We start from the raw sequence: 22,749 nt of genomic DNA on the forward strand, positions 1-22,749 counted from the left end.
GAGTGACCAGGTTGGATAAAATTAGAAATGAGCTCATCAGAGGGAGAGCCGAGGTTCGATGTTTTGGAGACAAAACCAGACTGGGATGGTTTGGACACGTGCCGAGGAGAGAGAGTGAGTATATTGGTAGAAGGATGATGAGGAGAGCGAGAGGAAGAGCAAAGAGAAGGTTGATGGATGTGGTGAGGGAAGACGTGATGGCAGTCGGTGTTGGAGAGGAGGACGCAGGAGACTTACAGGCTTACGTGGAAAAGGAGGGCGCGCTGTGGCGACCCCTAAAGGGACGAGCCCAAAGGAAAAGAAGAAAACTCACAAGTTACTCTTTACTTGAGTAGTATTTTTCATTGAGTACTTTCTTACTCTTACTCAAGTAAATATTTGGATGACTACCTTTTACGTTTACTCGAGTCATATTATTCTAAAGTAACAGTATGCTTACTTGAGTACAATATTTGGCTACTCTACCCACCTCTGGATACAATACGCCCCTATAAGTTATGTGCCTACGGCAACGCTAGGCTAGGAGGGGCAAACTCGCCAGCGCATTTCATGTTTGTGGTCAACACGGAAAGCAAAATCTCAAAGATGTCGGCACATTGTGCTGCATACGGTTGCACACAACGCCGTAGAACTGCAACAAGGGCACCGGGAATAACCTTTCACAGGTCCAAATATTTGGGGGGCTTTTTTCAAATGTTCTGTATGGATATCACATGCTTTGGTTAAAATTGGATGAGAAATGAGCAAGTGACAACTTAATTTCAATGATAATACATCACCCCCGCCAACATGGCCGCCATATGGGGACGTCGGTTAGCCGGGAAGCTGCAGGTGACTCTTCCTTCAAAAAAATTGGAATTTGTTTGATACTTCATGTTTTGATGCTTTTTGATGCTTTCATAACTTCTTCCATCCATTCATCCATCCATTTTCTTTACCGCTTCTCCTCACGCGGGTCACGGGCTGCTGGAGCCAATCGCAGGCCACATACAAACAAACAACCATTCGCACTCACAGTCACACCTATGGGCAATTTAGAGTCCTCAATCAACCTAACGCGCATGTTTTTAGGACGTGGGAGGAAACCGGAGCGCCCGGAGAAAAGCCACCCAGGCACGGGGAGAACATTGCAAACTCCACACAGGCGGGGCCGGGGATTGAACCCAGGTCCCCGGAACTGTGAGGCAGATGTGCTAACCAGTCGTCCACTGTGCCGGTTTTAATAACTTCTTTTCACTGAAATTAAAATACAATATCTAAATATAATATAGCATCTAGCTTCCTACATTCTATCTGTCTATCTATCTAAACTACAGTACCTTTAGCTAATCACCAGTGGAACAAGCCAATTTATGTTTGCGCCTCCTAACGCGAAGGAAATGTAATGTTGTTTGTAAAAAAACAAATCAATACATGAAATACAAGAATTTCGTATGTAGAAACATTTGAAAATATGCACGACTATATTGTGATTGTCTTTCCCGTTGTAATTGTAGTCGTTCCCGATGCGAACGTGATCCCGAGGCTCCTTCAATCAGGACAACACTAAGATCGTTCAAAAAAAAAACACGCCTTGGTCTTTTTTTTATCATATTTATGATCATCCTCATCATCGTCCTCCTTGTGGTGGTGGTGGTGACCTTGTGATGGAGAAGGAAAACACATTTTTACTTTGCACTCCAATCATGACGCCCGGAGGCGGGGAAGTGGATTGAGTTCAGGCAAAACATTTGCCGTTGCCGTTAACCACAAATTGATGACTTCGGTCATCAGAATCATAAGTCAAACATGAAAACATTCTGCTGACTCCTCGCGTTACTCACCCGGGAAGCCGAGCTCTCGTCTTGTTTTCATCCTCTTTCTCGCGCCATCTCCTCACTTCGACAAAAAATACTCCACTTTGATTCTTTTTTTGAAAATGTAACGACTTTCTTTTTGTAGGCACACACAATTAGAACATGATGGCTGAAATACATTTGATGATGTGATCATCAAGTAGGACTTTGCTGTTCACTGGCCTCACCTAGCCTAGCATGATGATTCCACAAAGTGGTGCCAAAGAAAAATGTGCAAAACTGAATCATAGTTACTGGAATTATTAGCCTAGCCAAGCTCAACATAAATCTCACTATAGCTTATGGTATGTTAGCATTAGCATAGCATGATTCAAATTAAATGAATAGTAACTTAAACAGTCATTAGTCTAGCATGATATTGCCACGATGAGGCAACGCAAAAAAGACCAAATCCAAAAAATTAATTCAAAATTATAAATAAAAAAGGATTAGCATAGTTTAGCTTTGCGTAGTTTACTAGTGGGTTGAAAAGGGTCAAAAATAATAATTATTTCTATTAAATATTAGCTTAGCCTAGCGTGTCCAAAAGGGTCAGAGAAGAATACCAGAATCAAAATCATTATATTTTTTAAAATTAAAACTCATTACCAGTAAGGACTAAACCAGTATTTTTATTGAATATTAGCCTACCATAGCGTCTGTGTTTTTTGTTTGTTTGTTTGTTTATAGCATGTGTGTTCCCTGATGAGGTGGCACAAGAAAGACACACGTCAAATGAGGATCATTTTGATTTTTATTCATTTCCTCGTGTAGCCAAGCATGCCTCTCCGCAGATGAGATGCCACCAGACATTTCAACAACAACATCAGATTCTTCCTCCTCTCAATTAGAGCAAATTGACATTCTTTTCACGGGTCAAAAAAAGACCCCCCCAAAAAAATCGGCCGATTAATAACGTTTATTCGTCAGCTGGCTGGCGGGAGTTTTATGATCTCCCAGTGTGGAAACATGCAGCAACAAACACACGCACACGAGAACACACAAACGCACACACGAGTAGCATTCCGCCTTTACAAATGTACACAAGTTGGGCCTCATCATCATCATCAGCATCATCATCATCATCATCGTGACGGCTAAAAAGGTAGAAGATGTCATCTTAAACAAGGCACAAATAAACTCAAACCTTATTCGCCATTCAGCAATCGAAGCGTGAAACTTGCGTTTTCGTTCGATTCAGGTTTCGCTGACTTTTTCCGTTTAAATTTTGTCTCGGTTTTCGAACATCCGCTCACTGTTGGTAGCAAACAAGTGGTAGGTGTGACTCGGCCGTTCATTTCCCCGAATGGATCCGCGTTCATCGCATAGTCGCCGTTCGCCATTTGTGGATTTTTGGGGGGGACTTTGCCCCGTTATTCGCTTATTCACTGTATTTCTTTCTTTCCCTTTCAGGATTTAAAAAAAAACAAAAACAAAAACAAAAAAAGCTATCTTCACGACAATCATAATTCTCATTAATTATTAAAACCTAACCTGCGTTAATCGCGGAAACACCCGCTTAGTCATGTTTTTGTTTTGTTTTTCCTCAATCACTCATTTGTATGATTTCAGGGGAACAACGACACCTTTTTTTCATGGTCATTTGATTATTGGCAGATTTCTGCTATCTCCTATTATTTGCGGAAAATCCCACTTAATCCGTTTTTTTTTGGACTTCTTTATGGGGCCGTGTTATGCATGCAACCTCTCGCTTATTCGCACCTTTTTGGATCTGATCCCACAGTTATCCCTTTATTTCTGTATTTAAATTTTTTTTTTATTCGCGTTAATTATTCGGAGATATTTGCCACGGTATTCACAAACATCGCCGCTTATTTGTGTTTTTTTGACTGGATCCCTCTGTTTATTCCTGTTCCCCCCCCCCCCAGGAAAAGTAATTACAATGAGTGTTAATTATTTCGGCATTTTTGCTGTTCGCAGTGGGGCCGGGTACCCCACGAATAGCGGGCCGCCCCCCGCTTATTTGCGGTTTGGCCTTTGCGTAGTCACCTTTTTACGGATTTTCTGGGAACCAATGCCCCGTTATTTGCGCGAAGCCCCGCTTATTTGATGTACATTTCCCCCCCATTTCCTGCTTGCTTGCGCTTTTTTTTTTTTTTTTTTAACTTATTCATAAAAAAAAAAAAAAAAAATCCATGGCAATTGCGGTAGACCCCCGCTATTCGGGAAATGTTGTTCCAACCCCGCCCCCCAAAACAAACAAACTAAAAAAACCACAAGTGAGCGGGGTATCCGTTTGTCAGCTTGCTGGTTGTGACGTTCAAGCTCGGATCTTCTCCTCAAACCTTCTCCTTCAACTTGCTCGTGCTCCCGCTTTCTTCTCCGTTTCTTTCTTCTGTTCCCATTTTCCTCTTGAAGTTGTCGTTCAGCAGTCACACATCAAAGTTGCAGCTCTCGCGGGTCCAGTCTGCTCGGGACGACAAAACAAGATTGCGGAATCACGTGTGGACACCGACGCGGAATCGAGTACAGTGCCGCGTTGGCTTGTGAGTGGCATAGATCATTTGAACTTGAGACCACGTGAGTCCCGGGATCACAAGTCATGGAAACAATGAGTCCCAGCCCTGGAACAATGAGTCCCTGCAAATTAGCATCACAGAATACCGATGCAGTAATGGTCCGCCACATCGGGGTTCTTGCGTCACGGTCCTGCTATATTGCAGATTTTTATTACAGTTGTTACTCTTCAATTTTTTATACTGTTTGTACAATATTTTTGTGTGATCTATTGCGCTGGCTCGCTCTATAAATATGATTTGTGTTTAGGCCTGCCACCATAGCAATTTCTTTTAGAACAATAGATTTTGCCAAAAACCTTCAAGGTAAACAAACAATAGTGTTGGTGATGCCACTGATATAATGATATGAGGGCATAATGGAGAATTGTACACATCTCACAAAATAACTGTGGAATGTTCTCTCCTTTACTCAATAAAAGGGTTAGGGTTGCACTTTGCAACAAGAGCAAGTCAAAAAGAGAAAGCGCATTCAAATCAAGTGCTTAACTTCAGACAAATCAAGTTGGAGTTTCCCCTTTTCTGTTTGGCATCTTGACAAAACAGTCAAGTCTCAACCAACTTTACAGATTTGAATTGAACAAATCTTAACTCAACTGTTTTAGAGGCGATGTTAGTTCCAAACTTTTCTTGTGGTTCATATTGGCACTTCACATATTATATGCGCGTTTAATAAGAGCTCCCGTTGGGAACCTCCCAGTGAGAAGTACAAACAAAAACCGACTCTGCCGGTTCCATTTGAAGCACCGTTTGTTCCAAATCTTGTCGGTCATTTTCTGATCTTTCTCCATCTTGAACTCCGCTTACTCTCTCTCTCTCTCTCTCTCTCGCTCCCGCTCACTCCCCTTGTCTCTGTCTGGTTTGTGCGCAGTCGGTGATTTCAGCAATAACCGCCTGCGATGCAGATTTGATCGGCTGAAACGGTGGCGAAACTCTCATGTGATCGGTCGGTCCGATTCATCGCTACCGTAAAGCCTGAAATATGTTGCGCCGCTTCAAATAAAAGCACCCCGTTTGTGTTGAATCCTAATCTTGGATCTTTTTTGGCGACGGCGTGGGTCCCTTTGGGACTGCTTCTGGGTCCTGACTCTGTTTTAAACGATGTCACAACAATCGAGCGAGCCAGAGTGAGCCGCTTAGCTCCGTAGCACACTAGCTAGTTAGCTCGCGGGCTAGCGAACGCAATAAATAGATAACTTTCCCTGAAATGTGCCAGTTGTTTACGTCTACAGAGCCAAGGCCGGTCCGGTGTTACCACAACAATGAAAATGGATCGAGTCCGGTCCGGGAAAACCGATAACTCGCCCTTCTCTTTTTCTGATTGGCTAGCACCAAGGCAGGACTCACACTTTGAGTGGATAATGATTCGCTGAAGCACTTGAGCAACACACACACAAAGCTCAGAATATTTTGGGGTCTTTGAGGAGCAACTTTTTGCAGCTTAATCGCACAGGGACCCGAAGCAAGGATTTTATGAAACAATACAAATATGAGAAAATAATGGGGGGCTTGAATGTTGGGCTGCGGCTCACAAACATTTTCGTACTCCAGTATCTTACTGCAAATTCTGTCAAACAATGGATTATTTGGATAAACTATATTTTGGGTTGCAATTTTGAATCCACTAGAGCAAATAAGACCTTTCACTGAATAACGTACAACTAATTGCGGTTTTTATTTGTTGAATTCACATTGTGCATAGGTAGCGGGTGCTGGCGGGAATGTGTGTGTGTGTGTGTGGGGGGTCCCGGGGTCTGGGTGGGGCGGCCCTCTTGGTGGGTGGTTGTCCGGCCTGATGGGCCCGACCACCTGGCAGTCATAGTACCGGGGGGGGGGGGGGGGGGGGGGGGGGGGGGCGGAGGTGGCCTCTCACTTAGCCGCAGGGCGGTGCTCCTGAGGCCGGGCCCCCCCGGGCTGGATGACTGCATGGTGTTGGGGCTCCCCTCTCATGGCACGCGACTGTTCCCCCCCCCACTTATGGTTCCCTTGTCGGGACACTCCTCCCGCCCTTTTCAATCAAAGGAGGATCCCCAAATCCAGGTGTGAAAAACTGTTGCATCGTTCCCCAAAAGACTACTAAAGGCTACTAAATACTGAGCGAAGGGCCTGTGTGATATTTCAGCTTTCTTTTTGAATAAATCTGCAAAAATTTCAAGAATTCCATTTTTGGGTCAATATGGGTTGCTTGCTGTGTGTACATTCATGAGGAAAAAAAATTACCTTAAATGATTTTAGCAAATGGCTGCAATATATAAAAAGAGTGAAAATTGTAATACTTTCCGTAGCCACCGTAAGCAGTGTTGTGCGGCAGTGGACGCAGATTCTTTTTGCGTCCCCGATCATTTTTGCGCGTGTCGGACGTGGGACGCACATCAAACGAGATCCCTGAGGAGCTCAATTTTTTTTCAAACTCAAATCATCTTTCTTCATTGAAATGAATGCAAATGCCATCAATCCGTTTCTGCCTCCCCCCAAAAAATTTGATAACGTAATTTACGTAAGAAAATCGGCACTCTCTGATATTTTACTCAATAAAACATAGTCATACAGTAACAGAATCAAATAAAATTAAACAGTTTCAGCTCATATTTTAACTCAATAGACATTGCGCTACTCTTTCTGGTGGATGTGCCCGCCTTGGCCACCAGGGGGCAGTATAATACAAACATAAAACACACACACACACACACACACTAAAGGACAGTCACAACTAAGTTCAGTGAGCTGTTGTCTGTTGCACATGTTGTTCTAACTAGCGCAACGTTGATGCTAGTTTCGTGAGCCCACTGATGGCGTTTTGTATTGTGTGTTAGCATTATGCTCGTGAACCTCAATCTCCTCTCTGCTCTGTGTGTGTGCTGTTTTTGTTCTTTTGTGAGTATGAAACTTTCTGAGTATCAGTGGATGATGAAACCTGAACACACACATACACGCGCACACGCACACACACACACACACGCGCCCACTTGTGGACCTTCTGCTGTCTGGGTCACAGAGCACATCATGAGGCGCATTCATGATTGCCTTAATTGAGCCTGTGTGTGTGTGTGTGTGTGTGTGTGTGTGTGAACAGGTGGGCTAGACTGGAACACCCGATGGGGGTCAGTACCAGCTGCATGCATCCGTGATATCATGTGTGCACGTGTGTGTGTGTGTGTGTGTTTTGTCATGCCAGTATGTATGCAGCTTTGTCCACGAGAGTGTGTGTGTGTGTGTGTGTGTGAAACAACAACCTGCAGCTGTTGGGCTGTCAGCGCATCTACAGGACTCGCGAGCCCTGCCCTGAGGGGTACGCGCGTGCGTGCGTGTGTGTGTGCGTGCGCGCGCGCAGAGTATGGGGGCACTGAGGTTTGCTTAGCCCTGGAGGCGCCCATAGGCCAGCCACCAGCAGACACACACGTACGTGCGCACACACAGACATAACGCACACGTATTCTTTGTTGCCCAGTTTTCTGGTTTGTTTGTATGTGTTTAAAATGTACTTACTTGTGTATAATAACAGTGTAATTACCAACATGGACTTCAGGGCCAAAATCGAGCGAACCGATCGGACGCCTCGTGCCGTGACATTGACTGGCGACCACTCCCTCCCCGTTGCAGAACGCGGGCGGCCGAATATTAATACGTATGAATCCATATTTGTTTGCAACCTACTCTGATTGGCCGGACCGAGACTTGGCTCCGCCCCTGTGCGGCCTTGGCGTCTCGATTGACAGCGCTGACCTGCCGGAGAGAGAGAAAAAAATGAATCCATTTCTTCATTATTATAGAAAATGAATGTTCCACATAATGAGAATATACATTTAAAACATTTAATAAGTATTTGCATGAGGATTACTTTGGGACTATACTGGGATTATTTGGGACAACAATGATTGGGATATTTTGAGACTATCGGGATTATTTGGGGAGGATTTCGGATTCCTTTGGGACTACTTTGGGAGTTTATTAGGATGAATCTAACGGGCTTTTTCTGTTTCTTTGTGGTGAAAAAGAGCAAGTGAAAGCACAAAGCATGACGGGCAAGTAGCGCCGCTTTCAGGATGGGCTCATTGCTATGCAGTGCGGGGCGGAAGCCCACAAAGAGGCAAAAGTGCGAAAAGTGGCTCAAGCGCAGCGCTAGCAAGGCTGCGCGCTGATTTGCATGAGGAAATAGAAAAGCGGGGGGGGGGAAAGAGCACAAATGCGCTAATTCAAGGCTGATGAATCCTAATCAAATGCGACTGATGGTAATTAGGCTGATGTTGTTCCCTGGACCTGAAAGTGAGACGTCTGCAAATCCCACCTTGCATTAACACCTCGGGGGAGGGGCCCATTTTGGGGGCAAAGTGAGAGCAAGCATGACTTCAATGCAGACGAAGAAAAGTCATATCGAGAATACATTTTGACTTGCTGGATATTCACTTTATATGGACTTTTAGCTTAGCATTTAGCTTTGTCTGCTTTTTTCATGTATTAGTTGCCTGTGTGGGATCAATGTAATAAATGTAATGAATTCCTTCGTGTCTGCGAGCGGCTCCTCGGTAGTGTGTAAAACGCTTTTGATCCCAAAAAGGGTCGTCAAGTCATGCCGATTGAAGACAGAGATGTCCTTTGGAGAGCTCAACTCCACGGATAATTCGGTGCTTTTTTATCCCAATTAAAAAGTGACCTGTGCAAGGAGGACATTTTTTATTTGATTTCATATTCCAACTCAAAACTATGGCAATGTCATATTTTAAACGCTGCGTTTTATAGATGCATACAAAAACATCTACACAGCCCTGTTCGAACCCCGTTGATTAAAAAAAACAAGACCAAGCTAAATCATTTCAAAACTTTTTTCCAGCGTTATTGTGACCTGTACAAGAAAAAAGGAACCACTGAGATCATGTTTGCACAAGTGTGCACACCCTCTTCCAACCGGGGATGTGGCTATGTTTACAATGACGCAATCATGGTCAAACGGGAGTAAATTGTTTTGCCCAAAAAAACGGACGTTGTGAAGGGTGCGGGAGGCGAGACTGGCGTGTTGAACGGATGCTCACATTGGCACGCAGAGTGAGCGATTGGGCTTGGACTAACACTTGGAGCAGATTTGTGAGGATCAGGTTAACACATGGCCGCATACCAACCTGCTTCTTCTTCACCGCCGCCGTCGGCGCGGTCGATTTCAATTCCCATCGCCTGCGCCCCGCCGTCCTGTCTTCGGGCCGTTTGGCGCCGCGAGCGTCGGCCGCCCCTCGCCTCCCCGCCGCCGCCGCCGCCGCCGCCCTATCAGCCTCTTTGATCGGCCTGTAGTTAATTTTGGGATTAATACGCGTGGCGGAGGCGGGCGGCTCTTTTGAGGGATTTGTCGCGGAGCCGCCGACACTTATCTTGGTCATTACGGCGCCAATATTGGATTGAAGCGTTTTAGTATCTGCCGAACACTGGGCAGGCGAGGAGTCTATCGGGGCGACACGCGCCCGGGGATTAAGATAAGAAGGAGCCTCATTACTAGGCGCCTCCTCCCGCTGCCCTGACACGTCGCAGCCCCCGAGGAGCGAGGCCCCTCCCCGCCTCGCTTCTCCCGAAGCCTCGCCGGCCGCGGAGAACGAGCCGGAGGGAAACTCCGGAACGGCCGAGACGACGCTCCGGACCTCCTCGAGTGTCTTCCCCTCGAGACAGGAACCCTGCGAGGTTTGCGGGCCCTCGGCCTCGGAGATCTCGGGCGTCTCCTGCGCCGGTGGAAAGTCGACAGCGGAGGAGCCGTAAGGAGGTTCCGGCGTGGCGGACACGACACTCCGGACCTCCTCGGGGTCTGCGAGACGGGCCTCCTCGTTCGGGAAAGGTTGCAGAGCGTTGGCTTGGAAGATCTTTGGGGTTTTCTTGCCGGGCGGCACGTTGTAGCAGAGCGGCGGGCCCGGGTACACCTCCTCGGTGCAGGCGGGGAAGAGCGTCTCCTCGTCACGGACGTCCGGGCTGGGCGGCGGCGAGGGGACGGGGCGGTCAGGTGACTTGAAGTCCAGAGTGCAAACATCGTTGTCGTCACGGCGATCAGCATGGGCGGCGGCGACGGGCGCGGCGCTCTCGTCATCGGCGTGCTGAGCCACTTCGCCGCAGTCGCTGTCGTGGGACGAGAGCGACAAGTAGGCGTAGAAGTCGCCTCGGGACAGATGCAAGGGCCGATGGGAATGTTGCGCCACCTGAAGCCAACACAAATCACACAAAGTTCGCGTGCGCACGACAAGAAATCAGCGGGCTAACTTGCGACGATCCGCCGAGCCATCGATTTCATTACTGGAATCAGTCAACGTTCGCTCTTCAGCCGCCCCCCTGCTCCGGCGTGCGTGTGCGTGTGTGTGCGTGTGTTGACTGTGATGGGTAAAATGCAGAGAACAAATGCATGTTCATGACAATAAAGGTATTATTATTATTTCATTATAGGTTTACGGCTTTATTTATACAATCTTTCTCTTTTTATTTTATGATATATTTCTTTGACGATATATTGTTTTTGTTTAATTATTGATTGATTCATTTTACATACATTCATTTACTGTATAATTGTAATACAGTAGTTCTTATTTTGGCCATTTCTTATTGATTTAATGTTTATCATTTGTATCATGCATAATCTTATTGTTTCTTATTGATGGAATGATGATTATTTATTAGTTACTGTTTGATTCAATAGTATTTACTACTTTACAATAGTTTTATGTCTTTTTTTATCATTCGTGTATTTATTGCGCGTTTTTTAAACGCGAAATAATCGTTGGTTTGATACAGTTTCTATTTTCTGTAGAGTTGTCGTATAACCTCTCGAATTCGAGCAGCTGTCCATCATGAGTGCGTGCGCGTGCGCGTCACCTTGTGTCTGATGTGCTTGAAGGAGGCGGGGCTTATCTCGGCGTCGGGCGTCGGCTCTCGTCCGAGAGCCTCTTTGCTCCGGCGGGCCTCTGAAGTCAAGTCCAGGATCTCCATGACAAAGTCACGCACGGCCTGCTCGGTGCGGGCCGTGGGGGGCGACGGGACGAGGTGCCGGCGGCACGAGCCGCCATCAGAACTTTTCCACTTTTTGGTGGGCAGGCAGGAATGTTTGTCCCGGAGCTGGCTCCTGCTCTGCTCCGTCACCAGCGAGGAGAACTTGAGCTTCTCCTGGATGGTGATGGCCTTCCTGTCGCAGGACCGCCGCCCCTCCTTGGTCGTGGGGGAGGCGCTCTGGCAGGGTAACTCCCCCTTCAGCTGGCCCACTAAGGAGGAGGCGCCGGCGGGCGGCAGGAACTCACAGGACGGCGAAGAGGGAAACCCATTTGGCGAGTTTATGTCCTCTTTGACTTTGGAGAAGGTGAAGGACTCCCTGAGAAGCTCTCCTCTGCTGGTGTGAGGTTCTCCTTTCTTGTCGAGAGCTTCTCCTCTCTTGGTGAACACGCCGGATTCCTCTCGCAGAAGCCGGTCGTCCTCATCTTTGCCTTTCGAGCCGCTCCGCTCCACGTTCCCGTTCTCCACATCGTCGGCAAACTGGCTGATGAAGCTCCTCGCGACGTCCCTCCCGTTCTCCTCCTTCCGTTGCAGCTGCTGGTCTAGCTCGGTCGAGTTCAGAAGGTGTTCCTGCTCCGGTTTGGTCCCACAGCGAAGTTCATCACAAAGGCCAACTTCAGTCTCTGAGGAGGCGCGAGGAGGTCGTATCCAAGCCTGGAGCTCCGTCTTCATGTAGTCCGAGCCCAGCACGTAGGGCTCCTCCACGGCCGCCTCGTCCTCATTCCCGGACGAGGAGTCCGTCAGCCTCTCCTCCTCCTCCTCCTCCTGGACTCCCATCTCCTCCTCGGTGAGGGTGAGGGTGGAGGAGGACAGGAGGTCGCCGTCGTCCTCGTCGTCGGTGCAGGCGGAGGCGCAGGAGACGTTGACCACCATGCTCAAGCTGACGGCGTCCGCCTCCTCTCGGCGGCCGCTCCTCTCGCAGGACCTCGCGGAGGAGGTCCGCTCGCCGCCCCGTGCCGAGGCCCGGTCCGGAAGGGGGTTCCCGCGTTCGGGGAGCACGGGGAGGTCTTCGGAACCCACGGAGGACTCTTCGGCGCCGCTCAGCTCGGCGAGCGACGGCGAGCTCTCCCGGACGAGCGACGGTAAAGCCTCGTGGGAACCTCGCCGACGTCGGCCGCCCGGCGAAGACCAAGCAGCCGGGCGCCGGCCGAGAGAAGATCTGCTTCGGAGCGTCATGTCCGACACGCTGCGAGTCATCTTGGCGGCCGCGGGAGTCTGAATGTTCTCCAGACGCTTGAGGAGATCCAAAGTTCTCCTGCTCAGCTCCCCGGAGGACAGCTCTCCTTGCCCTCCCCCACACTGGGAAGGAAACAAAAAAAGTTGCACTCAAAATTTCCAAGCAAAAACTCAATTTGCTTGGGTGAAAGTCGGCTTTCCTGCATTTCAAAACAAAGAAACCGACGCGTTTTCCCTTGTAGTGAACTCCAACTTCAACAGAAAAGTACAAACAAGCTAACAAGCTCACTAACATTGTTGCCATAAATGTCAATCATTTATATTTGAAAGTTCGGCCAACTTAAATGACTGTGTTAAGCCCAAAAATATCAATTGACCAACCTTCTGGTCTTGTGGACCATCACGGTCCTCGTCTCTGGTCCGGCACAGGTCCAGCTCCAACAGGCCGCTTTCCAGGGAGGCGCTGCGGTGGAGGTGATCTTTGGAGGGAAACAGGTCCAAGCCCAGAGACAGGAGGGACTCCAGAGAAGACCCCGGAGATAAGACGGGACTGCTGGGAAGTTTATTCAAACCGTGCCTCAGAAGAAACTTGGGTGCACTTTGGTCCGATTGCTCCTGATCCTTCTCCGGGATCTCAAGATCCTGGCTACCTCCTTTCCTGAGGCTAAAGAGCTCGTCTACTTCTTCCGTGGTTCCCGAGGCTCTTTGGACTCCGGGCCCTCTTTGGTCCTCTTTGAGCGGCATCGCAGTGGCCGCGTCCTCGTTGGCGAGGATTCCACGGCACAAAATCATCTCGGCGTCTCCCGCGTCGCTAGCGATTCCGCTCTCGCTCTCGGAGCGCCGGGCGGCGCCTCGCTCGCCGGGCGTCAGCCCGCCCAGGAGGTCCGGGAGGGACTCCATGGAGGAGAAAGTGGAGTCCTTACTCAGGCACTTCCGGAACACCTGCCGCTTCCTCGCGGTCGCCTCGGAGGATGCGCGGGGAAGCTCCGGGGCCGTGTGGAACTCCACCGCGTGGAGGCCGTACGCCTGGTAGACGGCCGGAAGCGCCCGAGGAGCGCTCCGAGGACGGAGGCTGGAGTCGCGGCAGGGGAGGTCGTGCGTCAGGTCGGGTTCCGGCACTTCCGGAGCTTCCCCCGCCGTCATGTCGGTCTCGTCCCATTCCCACGAGTCGTCCGGAGGCGAGGCCGTCGGGGGAGCTCGGTCGGGGTTCGGCCGCTGGAGGTCCGCCAGGTCCGCTTCCAGAAAGTTCCCCGGGACCTGCAGACAAAAAAAAAAAAAAAAAAAACAGTTTCAAGGTTTCTTGCTCCCTTACAAGGACCTGTCAATCAAGTTCAGCTGACACCTCCCCCAGGGATGGGCAAAATATGGCGCGCGGGCTCTATACGGCACGCTACGTACGGTCTTCCGTCGAGCCCGCCGAGCACTTACATCATCACTTACTGTACGTGCAATTCATTTCAATTCAAGTTTTTAGTCCTGAAATACCTTTTTGAAAATGGATTTATACGTTGTTTTCAGTTATGGCATTCAATAATTGGTCATTTATTTTGGTAAATAATAAAAGATTTTTAAAATTTAGATTTACATCTGACATTTTTCAAATGTATCATGAGGTAATAGGTTCATTTATTATAATTAAATCAATTAAAATGTGAGAATCATGTATTCTTTAAGTATTTATTCTTTCCTTGAAATAATTACTATTAAATGTACTGTGTGTATTTTTGAGGTCTTTTCATTTCCTAATGGGTTAATTACATTCATTTGAAACACTATTTTGTGTGATATTTGAGGTGAAGACTGCGAAGATGAAGAAACCCAAGCCGAAAGTGTTCCTCGGAGTGAAGTCAGAAGATGTCAACAACAAAGTGATGAATAATTCAGAGTGGACGTACACACGCCCCAAAAACCTTCAGAAGGCGGCGGCGCTGAGAAAATGTGCTTAGACGCCGGAATTGTTCACTTGCACAGACGTAATTATACAAATTGCTCCTCATCTCGTTAATATGAATGTGGGGGGGGGGCGTATTAGTCATTCATAGCCTATTAATCTCATAAATGAGTTGGATGTGTGCGTGTGATGGATTTGTGTGTTTAGGATAAAGCGGATGCAACGAAGTGCGCTGGCCGGACACGAAGGGGGCGGGGCCTCCATCCGCTTCATCCAAACAAATCCCCCCGCCGAGCTTCTTCTGTATTATTTACGTGCGATCGATCGCTTTGACGGCCGTTTTGTGGAGCATTGCGGGAAATTTCGGGAGGAGCGACAGGCGCCTTCTGGAAATGTTGCCGCAATTTCATTGAAGGTTTCTCATGGGAAGATGAGATGAGGAAGACGAGGACCTAAGGGCCGACCCGGGCCGGTGGGACCCGCCCCCGTCCCCGCCTGGCCTGTCAAACGACTCCGAGCCCAGCGGCGAGGTCGCAGCGTGCCGACGCCCGCGTTTGTCATCTGCGTGCGCGCCAATGTTGGCGAATGTTGAAAGAGGGTTCGTCTCGTTCTTGGGAAAGCTTCTGTATTCGTAATTCACGGGAACGTTGGACTTCACGCAACACTACTGGGAATAAAACGCTCTTAAATATAAAACAGAAACAACTACAAATAAAAATAAAAAAAACGACACATTTTTGAAAAATAATAGTAATGAGTTTTTAAAATGTCCTCATTAATATAATCAGTTTCAAAAACAATTATTCTGAATAATAATAAAATAAACTAAAATAAATAATGAAAATGTTTTTTTCCCCTCAATTTTCGAGGATGCTTAAAATCTAAACGAAAATGAGTAATCATCATCATGATGGTTTTGTTTGAGCACCTGAAGCGTGCCCACCTCGCCGTCCCCCAGCTCCTTCTTGAGTCGCTTCTGCCACTGCAGCGTCTGCATGACGACGGCCTCCCACCTGCGCTCCAGGTTGACGCTCAGCGGCCGCAGGGCGTCGCGGCGCCGCTCCGCCTCGGGGCCCGACTGCGGGCGAAAGATGGTTGAGCCGTCGGAGCGAACGACGAGGACGGGAAGGGGCTCTCCGTCTTTGTCGGTGGGACCCACCTGGTTCTGCCGGAGAAGCTTCTGGCAAAGTTTCAGAAGCCGGGAGACTCGGCGTCGTCGGGCTCGCACGTCCGAACACAAGCTCTGTGGACACCAGACGGCCGCATCGTTACTGTCCCGTTGCGCGCGAGACGCCGCGCGTCATGTCGATATCGGGGGGTCTCAAATATTTCGCGTTACAGGGGAGGAATTGGAAAGTTCTTTTCCAGAGTCGTTTTTGTTGTTCCTCAAACAAGAACTAAGTTGCATTTTGATGCTGTTGCCGAAGATACTCAAGATCAGTGATACTAAATTCAAAGTTCAGGAAGAACAGAAAGTTGGATTGAATCCTACCGTAATCCTGTGACTGAAAATGGCCGTTGTTGGCTTTTGAAAATTCATGAGAATGTTCACATTGTTGCTCTCAGACGGTCAACTTTCCATCGACTTTTTACATTGTACCTTTCAAAATCCTGACACCGTATGCTTGAATCAGTATTTGATTGACTTTGTGTTACTTGCGGTGTGACCCGGTTTTCGCGTTTTTAGGTTTAGTCTTGTTCGACGGCGTTTTGTTCAGGACTGCAGATGGAAATTCGATTGACGCTAAATCCAAAGCTAATTGATTCACGTATGTGCACAATTTTACTGGATATACTTTGACTTGATGTACTTGTTTCATGCTAGCTTAATATGTTTTTTTGGACCGCATGGCCTGAAACCCGATCAGAAACAAAGACCGACATGTACAACTTCAATTCTTGATCATTTGTTCATCGGGTGGTGTTTCTATTGACCGCATCGCTTCCAGCTCGTGCGCGTGGACATTTGAGTTTGTTCGTCCAATCGGATTTCAACGTCTGTGCGTTGCCATGTGGGCCTAATCTGCCCGCCGCCTTCGCAGTCTGACGCGTTAGCAACGGGACCGTTGAGGGCAATATTGCTTGGACGCGGCACAGTTGAGTGCGGTTATATTGCGTTTTTGTTTCGTTTCGATGGTTTGTTGGTTTCCGTCAACGTGACGGTGTCGCGAGGCCAAGTCTCCGCCCGCGTCGCAAATTCGCCGACGAAAATGCGAAAGGAGGCGGCCGCCGCCGCCGCCGCTGCCGCTCGGAGCTTTGACCGCAGCGGCGGCCGAACGACATCAAACGCAAAACACAAGACAAAATTCGGAATTCTGTCGGCGACTTTTATGAAAGTGAAATTCATTGCCATATTTCCTATTTTGGAGATTGTTTGCTCGCACAGCAGGATGCGGCACGGCTCCACTTGGTGCGTGTGCCAATTGTCCTTGAGGGCCACCAATTGGACTTTTGCTCTTGAAGATGACACACACGCAGTCAGCGTGCTCAATGTTCCACTTAACAACCAGCGGGGAAGTTCAAAGGTCAACCAACGGGCGTGTGCGCGCATCTTTGTGAGTGAGCGAGCGTGTTCATATGTTTGTATGAGTGAGTGAGTCAATGTACGAGTGTGCGATTGCGTCCCCGCACACATATCGAACCCGATGCAAACAATTTATGCAAATCCCGGTGGCTCGCCGAGAAACATTTCCTTTACATTTTTCCAATAAATATTAAACACGATGACAATGAAATGGGATTCCTCCCTCTCTTTGCACGCACGCGCACGCACGCACGTTGTGTTTTGGTCCCCTGCCTGGCTCTCTGCAGTTTAGCATATTTGCTGCTGGCCCGCTCGTCTAAACAGCGGATAGGATGCACAATGCAGCGCACGACATCAAGACGACAAGCGTGCAGCGTGCGTGCGTGCGTGCGTGCGTGCGCACTCGGTGAGGGCGAAGGCTCTCTAAACAACATCAAAACGGTCGGCGTGACGCCTCGCCGGCAGACGACATCGTGAGAAAAGCACCAAGAGTCGAATTAACGCCGGCCGGAGACGGAAGAATTCGTCACGTACGAGGAAGACGAGGAGTAGACCCCCCCCCCCAAAAAAAACTAACAGGCAAAAAAAAAAAAACCCCGATTATTGTAATGTGTGTTTTAATCAAGTCAATGAATCAAATAGCACTCGGTAATAATGGGCCGTGGACCCTGTGATAATCCACAAATAATTGACGCTCATAATAATTTGATTTATTAGCCGATTGTCGGTTACATTGAAGCACTTTTTTTTCCCGAGGCCATATGGACCCATATTACTGCACGGTACTAAATAATTGTATTTTGTATTTTTTTTCATGGCCTAAAACGCCCAGTACAGCACAAAGTTATCGCAAATAAATATTCCAAAAAGCTGGCAAATGTTTGAAAGTTTCACATTTGATCACGCTTGGTCATGGTGACATTGTTGACGGGTTAGGAATGCATTTCGCATTATCTGTTAGCTTTAGCATTAAGCTAGTGGGCCAATGGCTAAGCTATGTGACTGCTTTAAATACACGTGCTTCAATAAAAATCTCGAACCCTAATCACTTCAACAGAATCTGTCCTGACAAAAAAATCAAGTCGGACAAAAGATCTAAAAACGCTGCAACAAAATGACACGATGCGAAGAAATTCCGGAGAAATAAAGTCATTGACATCTATCAGTCTGGAGAGCTTGAGGACTCCAACGAACCACAGCGAGTGCCATTATCCTCACGTGGAGAAAACATGGAACAGCGGTGAACCTTCCCAGGAGTGGGCGGCCTACAAAGATGACCTCAAGAGGACAGCAAGGACTCAGCCACAAAGAAGAAGAAGAAAGGATATCGAGGAACGAAAGGAAAAATGAAAGAATGACGAAAGAAAGGAGGAAACAAAAAAGGAATTGAAGGAAGCAAGAAAAGATTGATGGAGGAAAGGAAGGAAAAAAAGAAAGGAAAGGAGGAAAGAGGAAATGACACACACACATATGCGCACGCACACACAGTGTTTGCCGTCACGCTTCCTGCTGGAGAAGCCCATTTGAACCTTCCCAAACGACGCGCTCTACGTGTGCGTGCGGGAGTCTGTTCGTTTTGGGAGTGCGCCCCCCACCAGCCCACAGCCCCCGCCCTGCTCGGCGGACAACGGAGAGTCCCGCGATGGCTGCCGGAGGGGCGCGGCGCTAATTCAATTACAAGCGAGCAGCGGGGGAGGGGCGAAGAGGGTTTGGAGTTGGTCCTGGAAAAAAAAACAAGTTGAAGTTGAATGCCCGGTTTACAAGCCACAGACACCGCCCACACCGCACTCTGATTGGCTACCTTGCAGCAATGAGCTTCATCAAGATCAAGCCACTTTCCTTCCTTCCTTCATTCATTTCCTCCCTCCTTTCTTCTGTCCTTGCTTCCTTCATGTAGTCCACTTTCCTTCTTGACTACCCTTCCTTCGAGTTTTCATTTACATCCATTCTTCCTTCCTTCCTTCCTTCCTTCCTTCCTTCCTCCCTCAGGGGCCTTCACCAAACCTCACCAAGGGTCCGACCACATAAGGAGTGCACACCGGATACGAGCGTAGAAAAGATCTTGTGTGTGCGTGTGTCACTTTAAAAGATGAAACAAAATTGCAAGATTTTATGATGTGTGTGTGTGTTACCAACTTGTTGACAAAGAATGTTTGTTTGTGTGTGTGTGTGTGTTTGTTGATCATTGGGTTTCTTTGTGTTAATTTATGTGCGTGCCTGCACGTATGTCACACTCGTTTGCATACATTCACTTTAGCAGACAGTTCGTGTGTGTGTGGGCGCGCACGTGTGTGGCATCGCTAGGCTAATCAGCGGTGCTAGCTGTTCGGCGTGTGACGAACGCTGATTAAAATCCCGTCAGCGTCCCGCGGCGTCGTTCGTTCCTTCCTTCCTTCCTGCCTTCCTGCCTCCATACGTACTTTGCCTTCGTTAAGGCGATCCGCAGCACGCCGTCGCCACCGCGTCACTTTATTTATTTGTTATTGTTTACCAGTTCGCAACATTAAAGTTCGTCTGTCATGTCCAACTTTGTGAGCGCCTCAACGCCATCCAAAATGTCAAATACGGTGGACCCGTTTGAAGGGGACGAGAAACGAACGTGGAGGACGCTTAACTTAGATCACGTGTAGCGTGTATGACCATATAAGGCACGACCACAGAAGGAGGGCCAACCGGGACGACCATGTAAGGAGTGGGAACCATATGGAACGGAAGGAAATGAGGCAAGGAATGAAAGCAGGAACCAAGGAAGGACAGACTGGGACATGCCCATATAGGGAGAGCAGTGAGGAAGGCCCGCCCACCTTGAAGCTGTCCAGCTGCTGGTGGGCGTCGTCATCTTGTCTTGGTCGCAGGCACGAGTTGAAGATGAGCAGCTCGGTGTGTCGCAGCCACGCCTTCAGCTCCTCCACGCTGGCCCGCAGCCGCTCCGGGACGGCCCAGTCCGCCGGCGCCGGCGCCGCGGCGGGGGAGTGTCCGGAGAGAAGGTTCTGCGAGCGGAGCGGAGACGGTGACAACGCAGCCCGTCGATCGTCCCGTCAACTGACGCAAAAGCGGACATCTCCATTTTGTTGCCCATTGAGATACATCGGCTACGGAAAGTATTCAGACCCCCTTCAATGTTTCACTCTTTGTTTTATTGCAGCCATTTGCTCAAATCATTCCTCATTAATGTACACGCAGCACCTCATATTGAGAGAGAAAAACATTTTTGCAAAAAGAAAAACTGAAATAATATCACACCGCCGTGAATATTCTTCAGAGCCTTTGGCGAGTATTTAGTGGAAGCCCCTTTCGAGCTCATACGGCCACGAGTCTTTTTGGGAATGAGGCAACAAGTTTTGGGGATCCTCTGCAGTTCTGTCAGGTTGGATGGTGAATGTTGGTGGGCAGCCATTTTCAGGGCTTTCCAGAGATGCTCAATTGGGTTTAAGTCCGGGCTCTGGTCTGGGCCATTCAAGAACAGTCACCGAGTTGTTCTGAAGCCACTCCTTGGTTATTTTAGCTGTGTGCTTAGAGTCATTGTCTTGTTGGAAGGTGAACCTTGGGCCCAGTCTGAGGTCCTGAGCACTGTGGAGAAGGTTTTGGTCCAGGATATCCCCGTACTTGGCCGCATTCATCTCTCCTTCGATTGCAACCGGTCGTCCCGTCCCTGCGGCTGAAAACCTCCCCCACGGCAGGATGCCGCCACCACCGTGCTTCACTGTTGGGACTGGACTGGACGGGTGATGACCAGTGCCTGCTTTTCTCCACACATGCCGCTTAGAATTGAGGCCAAAAAGTTCGATCTTGGTGTCATCAGAGCAGAGACTCTTATTGCTCGCCTTCTTGGAGTCCTTCAGGTATTTTTTTAGCAAACCCCATGCGGGTTTTCGTGTGTCTCGCACTGAGGAGAGGCTTCCTTCCGTCGGGCCACTCTGCCACAAAGCCCCGACCGGTGGAGGGCTGCAGTGATGCTTGACTTTCTAGAACTTTCTCCCATCTCCCGACTGCATCTCTGGAGCTCAGCCAGAGTGATCTTTGGGGTCTTCTTGACCTCTCTCACCAAGGCTCTTCTCCCCCCGATTGCTCAGTTCGGCCGGACGGCCAGCTCTCGGAAGGGTTCCGGTCGTCCCAAACGTCTTCCATTATGGAGGATTATGGAGGCCACTGTGCTCTTAGGAACCTGAAGTGCAGCAGAATTTTTTTTTGTAACCTTGGCCAGATCTGTGCCTTGCCACGATTCTGTCTCTAAGCTCTTCAGGCAGTTCCTTTGACCTCATGATTCTCATTTGCTCTCACATGCACGGTGAGCTGTAAGGTCTTCTATAGACCTCATCTAGTCCAATCAGTATCATCAAACACAGCTGGACGCCAATGAAGGTGGAGAACCATCTCAAGGATGAGCAGAAGAAATGGACATTTTTTTCTGTCAATATGGGTTGCGGTGTGTACATTCATGAGGAAGAAAATGAACAATGATTTGAGCAATGGCTGCAATATAAAAAAAAAGAGTGAAACTTTTGAAGGGGGTCTGAATACTTTCCGTACCCACTGCATATATATATATATATATATATATATATCTATAACTTTCCGTACCCACTGTAAATGAGAGTTTTCAATTTTCAACGCTTCTCAAAGGGTGATAGGTACATGAGCACCCTCTAGTGGAATGGGAAAGAATCACTGAATGAAATACAATTCCCAACATAATACAATCGAACATATTCCATACAATGAAGCTTGTAGCGATGCACTTGGAACTTGTTGTTGTTTTAAATCCAGCACAGTACTTTTGTTTTGGGATTCTTTTCTTTCTCATGCAGAATACAGTCCAGTTCTGCCGAATGTTTAAGTACAATACATTTGTATTAACTCTTTAACTGTGCTTTTGTTGGAAGTACAATAGTTTATATTTGGCAGAATAATACAATTCTGGTAACCCATAAATCGGCCAACTAAAAATAAAATGTAATATGTATACTTGGTATTGTTGTTTGTTCGAATGTCATCATCGTGGTCTTACGTTGTATTGTGTTCATTGTGTTCTTTTTTTGCCCCCGGTTTGAGAAGGGCTCATGTCGGCTGATTCAATCGTTCGGGCGCAAGTCGACAATTTAGTTTGGAGCCGCCGCCTTTCACACAGAGCACAGCAAAGCAGAACATTGGCAAATCTGCGTGAAATCCCGCAATAGCTTTCAACGCAGAAGGGCGGGCGAAGCGAGCGTCTGCCGTTCAACTCGGTACCCCCGCGCCGTGTTTGTCGCGAAGGATCCGAAGCGTGACTCCCTCACTCTGTTCTTCCGCGTTGATTGATTCCAGCGGACGCAGCTGGCGGCGTCTCATCAGGACGATGAAAGACGGCGGCGGCGGCACTACTTTGTTCCTGGGAAGAAACAAACGGGGGGCGGGGGAGGGGGGGAGTCTCCTGTGGAGCTTCTCACCGCCACAAACGCCATCTGCGCGCGTCTCATCTCCGCCGCCGTCCCCTGATGGCGCCGGCGAAGTTAGCGCGAGACACATGTAAGCAAACGCATTTGCGTCTGAGAAATGAAACGACGGCGACAGCTGAACGCTCGCTCTTCCGCCTCCGTAAGCAGACGCTGATTAAAGTTCTCCGGGCGGCCGCTCTGACGCTCTGACGCTCTTTCGGGCGCCTTTCGCGCGGAGCCCGGCCGACCGGGAGATCACACAGCGTCCTGAGGTGGCCGAAGAAGTCGCAGCCTGCGACAGCAGGGCCGCTGTCGATGAGCTTTTCGATTTCACACTCGATTGTACAGAACTGTAAAGAGTCATTTG

At 48.6% G+C, this 22,749-nt stretch overlaps 1 protein-coding gene across 12 annotated transcripts in view; it reads right to left on the minus strand.

Annotated features, from left to right (window-relative positions):
• Positions 1 to 2,571: 2,571 nt before the first annotated feature.
• akap6 (A kinase (PRKA) anchor protein 6) overlaps positions 2,572 to 22,749 on the minus strand; it is a 77,305-nt gene continuing 57,127 nt past the window's right edge. For 7 of the 12 annotated variants that reach the window (XM_061777114.1, XM_061777111.1, XM_061777112.1 and 4 more), the window contains 8 exons: positions 19,773 to 19,958; positions 15,604 to 15,687; positions 15,373 to 15,522; positions 12,935 to 13,810; positions 11,207 to 12,676; positions 9,487 to 10,539; positions 8,027 to 8,095; positions 2,572 to 4,263 (listed from right to left, as the gene is read on the minus strand). In XM_061777114.1, coding sequence (XP_061633098.1) covers positions 4,222 to 4,263; positions 8,027 to 8,095; positions 9,487 to 10,539; positions 11,207 to 12,676; positions 12,935 to 13,810; positions 15,373 to 15,522; positions 15,604 to 15,687; positions 19,773 to 19,958 — 3,930 coding nt within the window. In that variant the 3' untranslated portion in view covers positions 2,572 to 4,221. The remainder of the gene's footprint in view (positions 4,264 to 8,026; positions 8,096 to 9,486; positions 10,540 to 11,206; positions 12,677 to 12,934; positions 13,811 to 15,372; positions 15,523 to 15,603; positions 15,688 to 19,772; positions 19,959 to 22,749) is intronic. The other 5 variants (XM_061777120.1, XM_061777116.1, XM_061777118.1 and 2 more) reach the window with 4 other exon arrangements.

The sequence above is a fragment of the Phyllopteryx taeniolatus genome, chromosome 6 (assembly GCF_024500385.1).
Source record: "Phyllopteryx taeniolatus isolate TA_2022b chromosome 6, UOR_Ptae_1.2, whole genome shotgun sequence".
In the NCBI taxonomy this organism is placed as follows: Eukaryota; Metazoa; Chordata; class Actinopteri; order Syngnathiformes; family Syngnathidae; genus Phyllopteryx; species Phyllopteryx taeniolatus.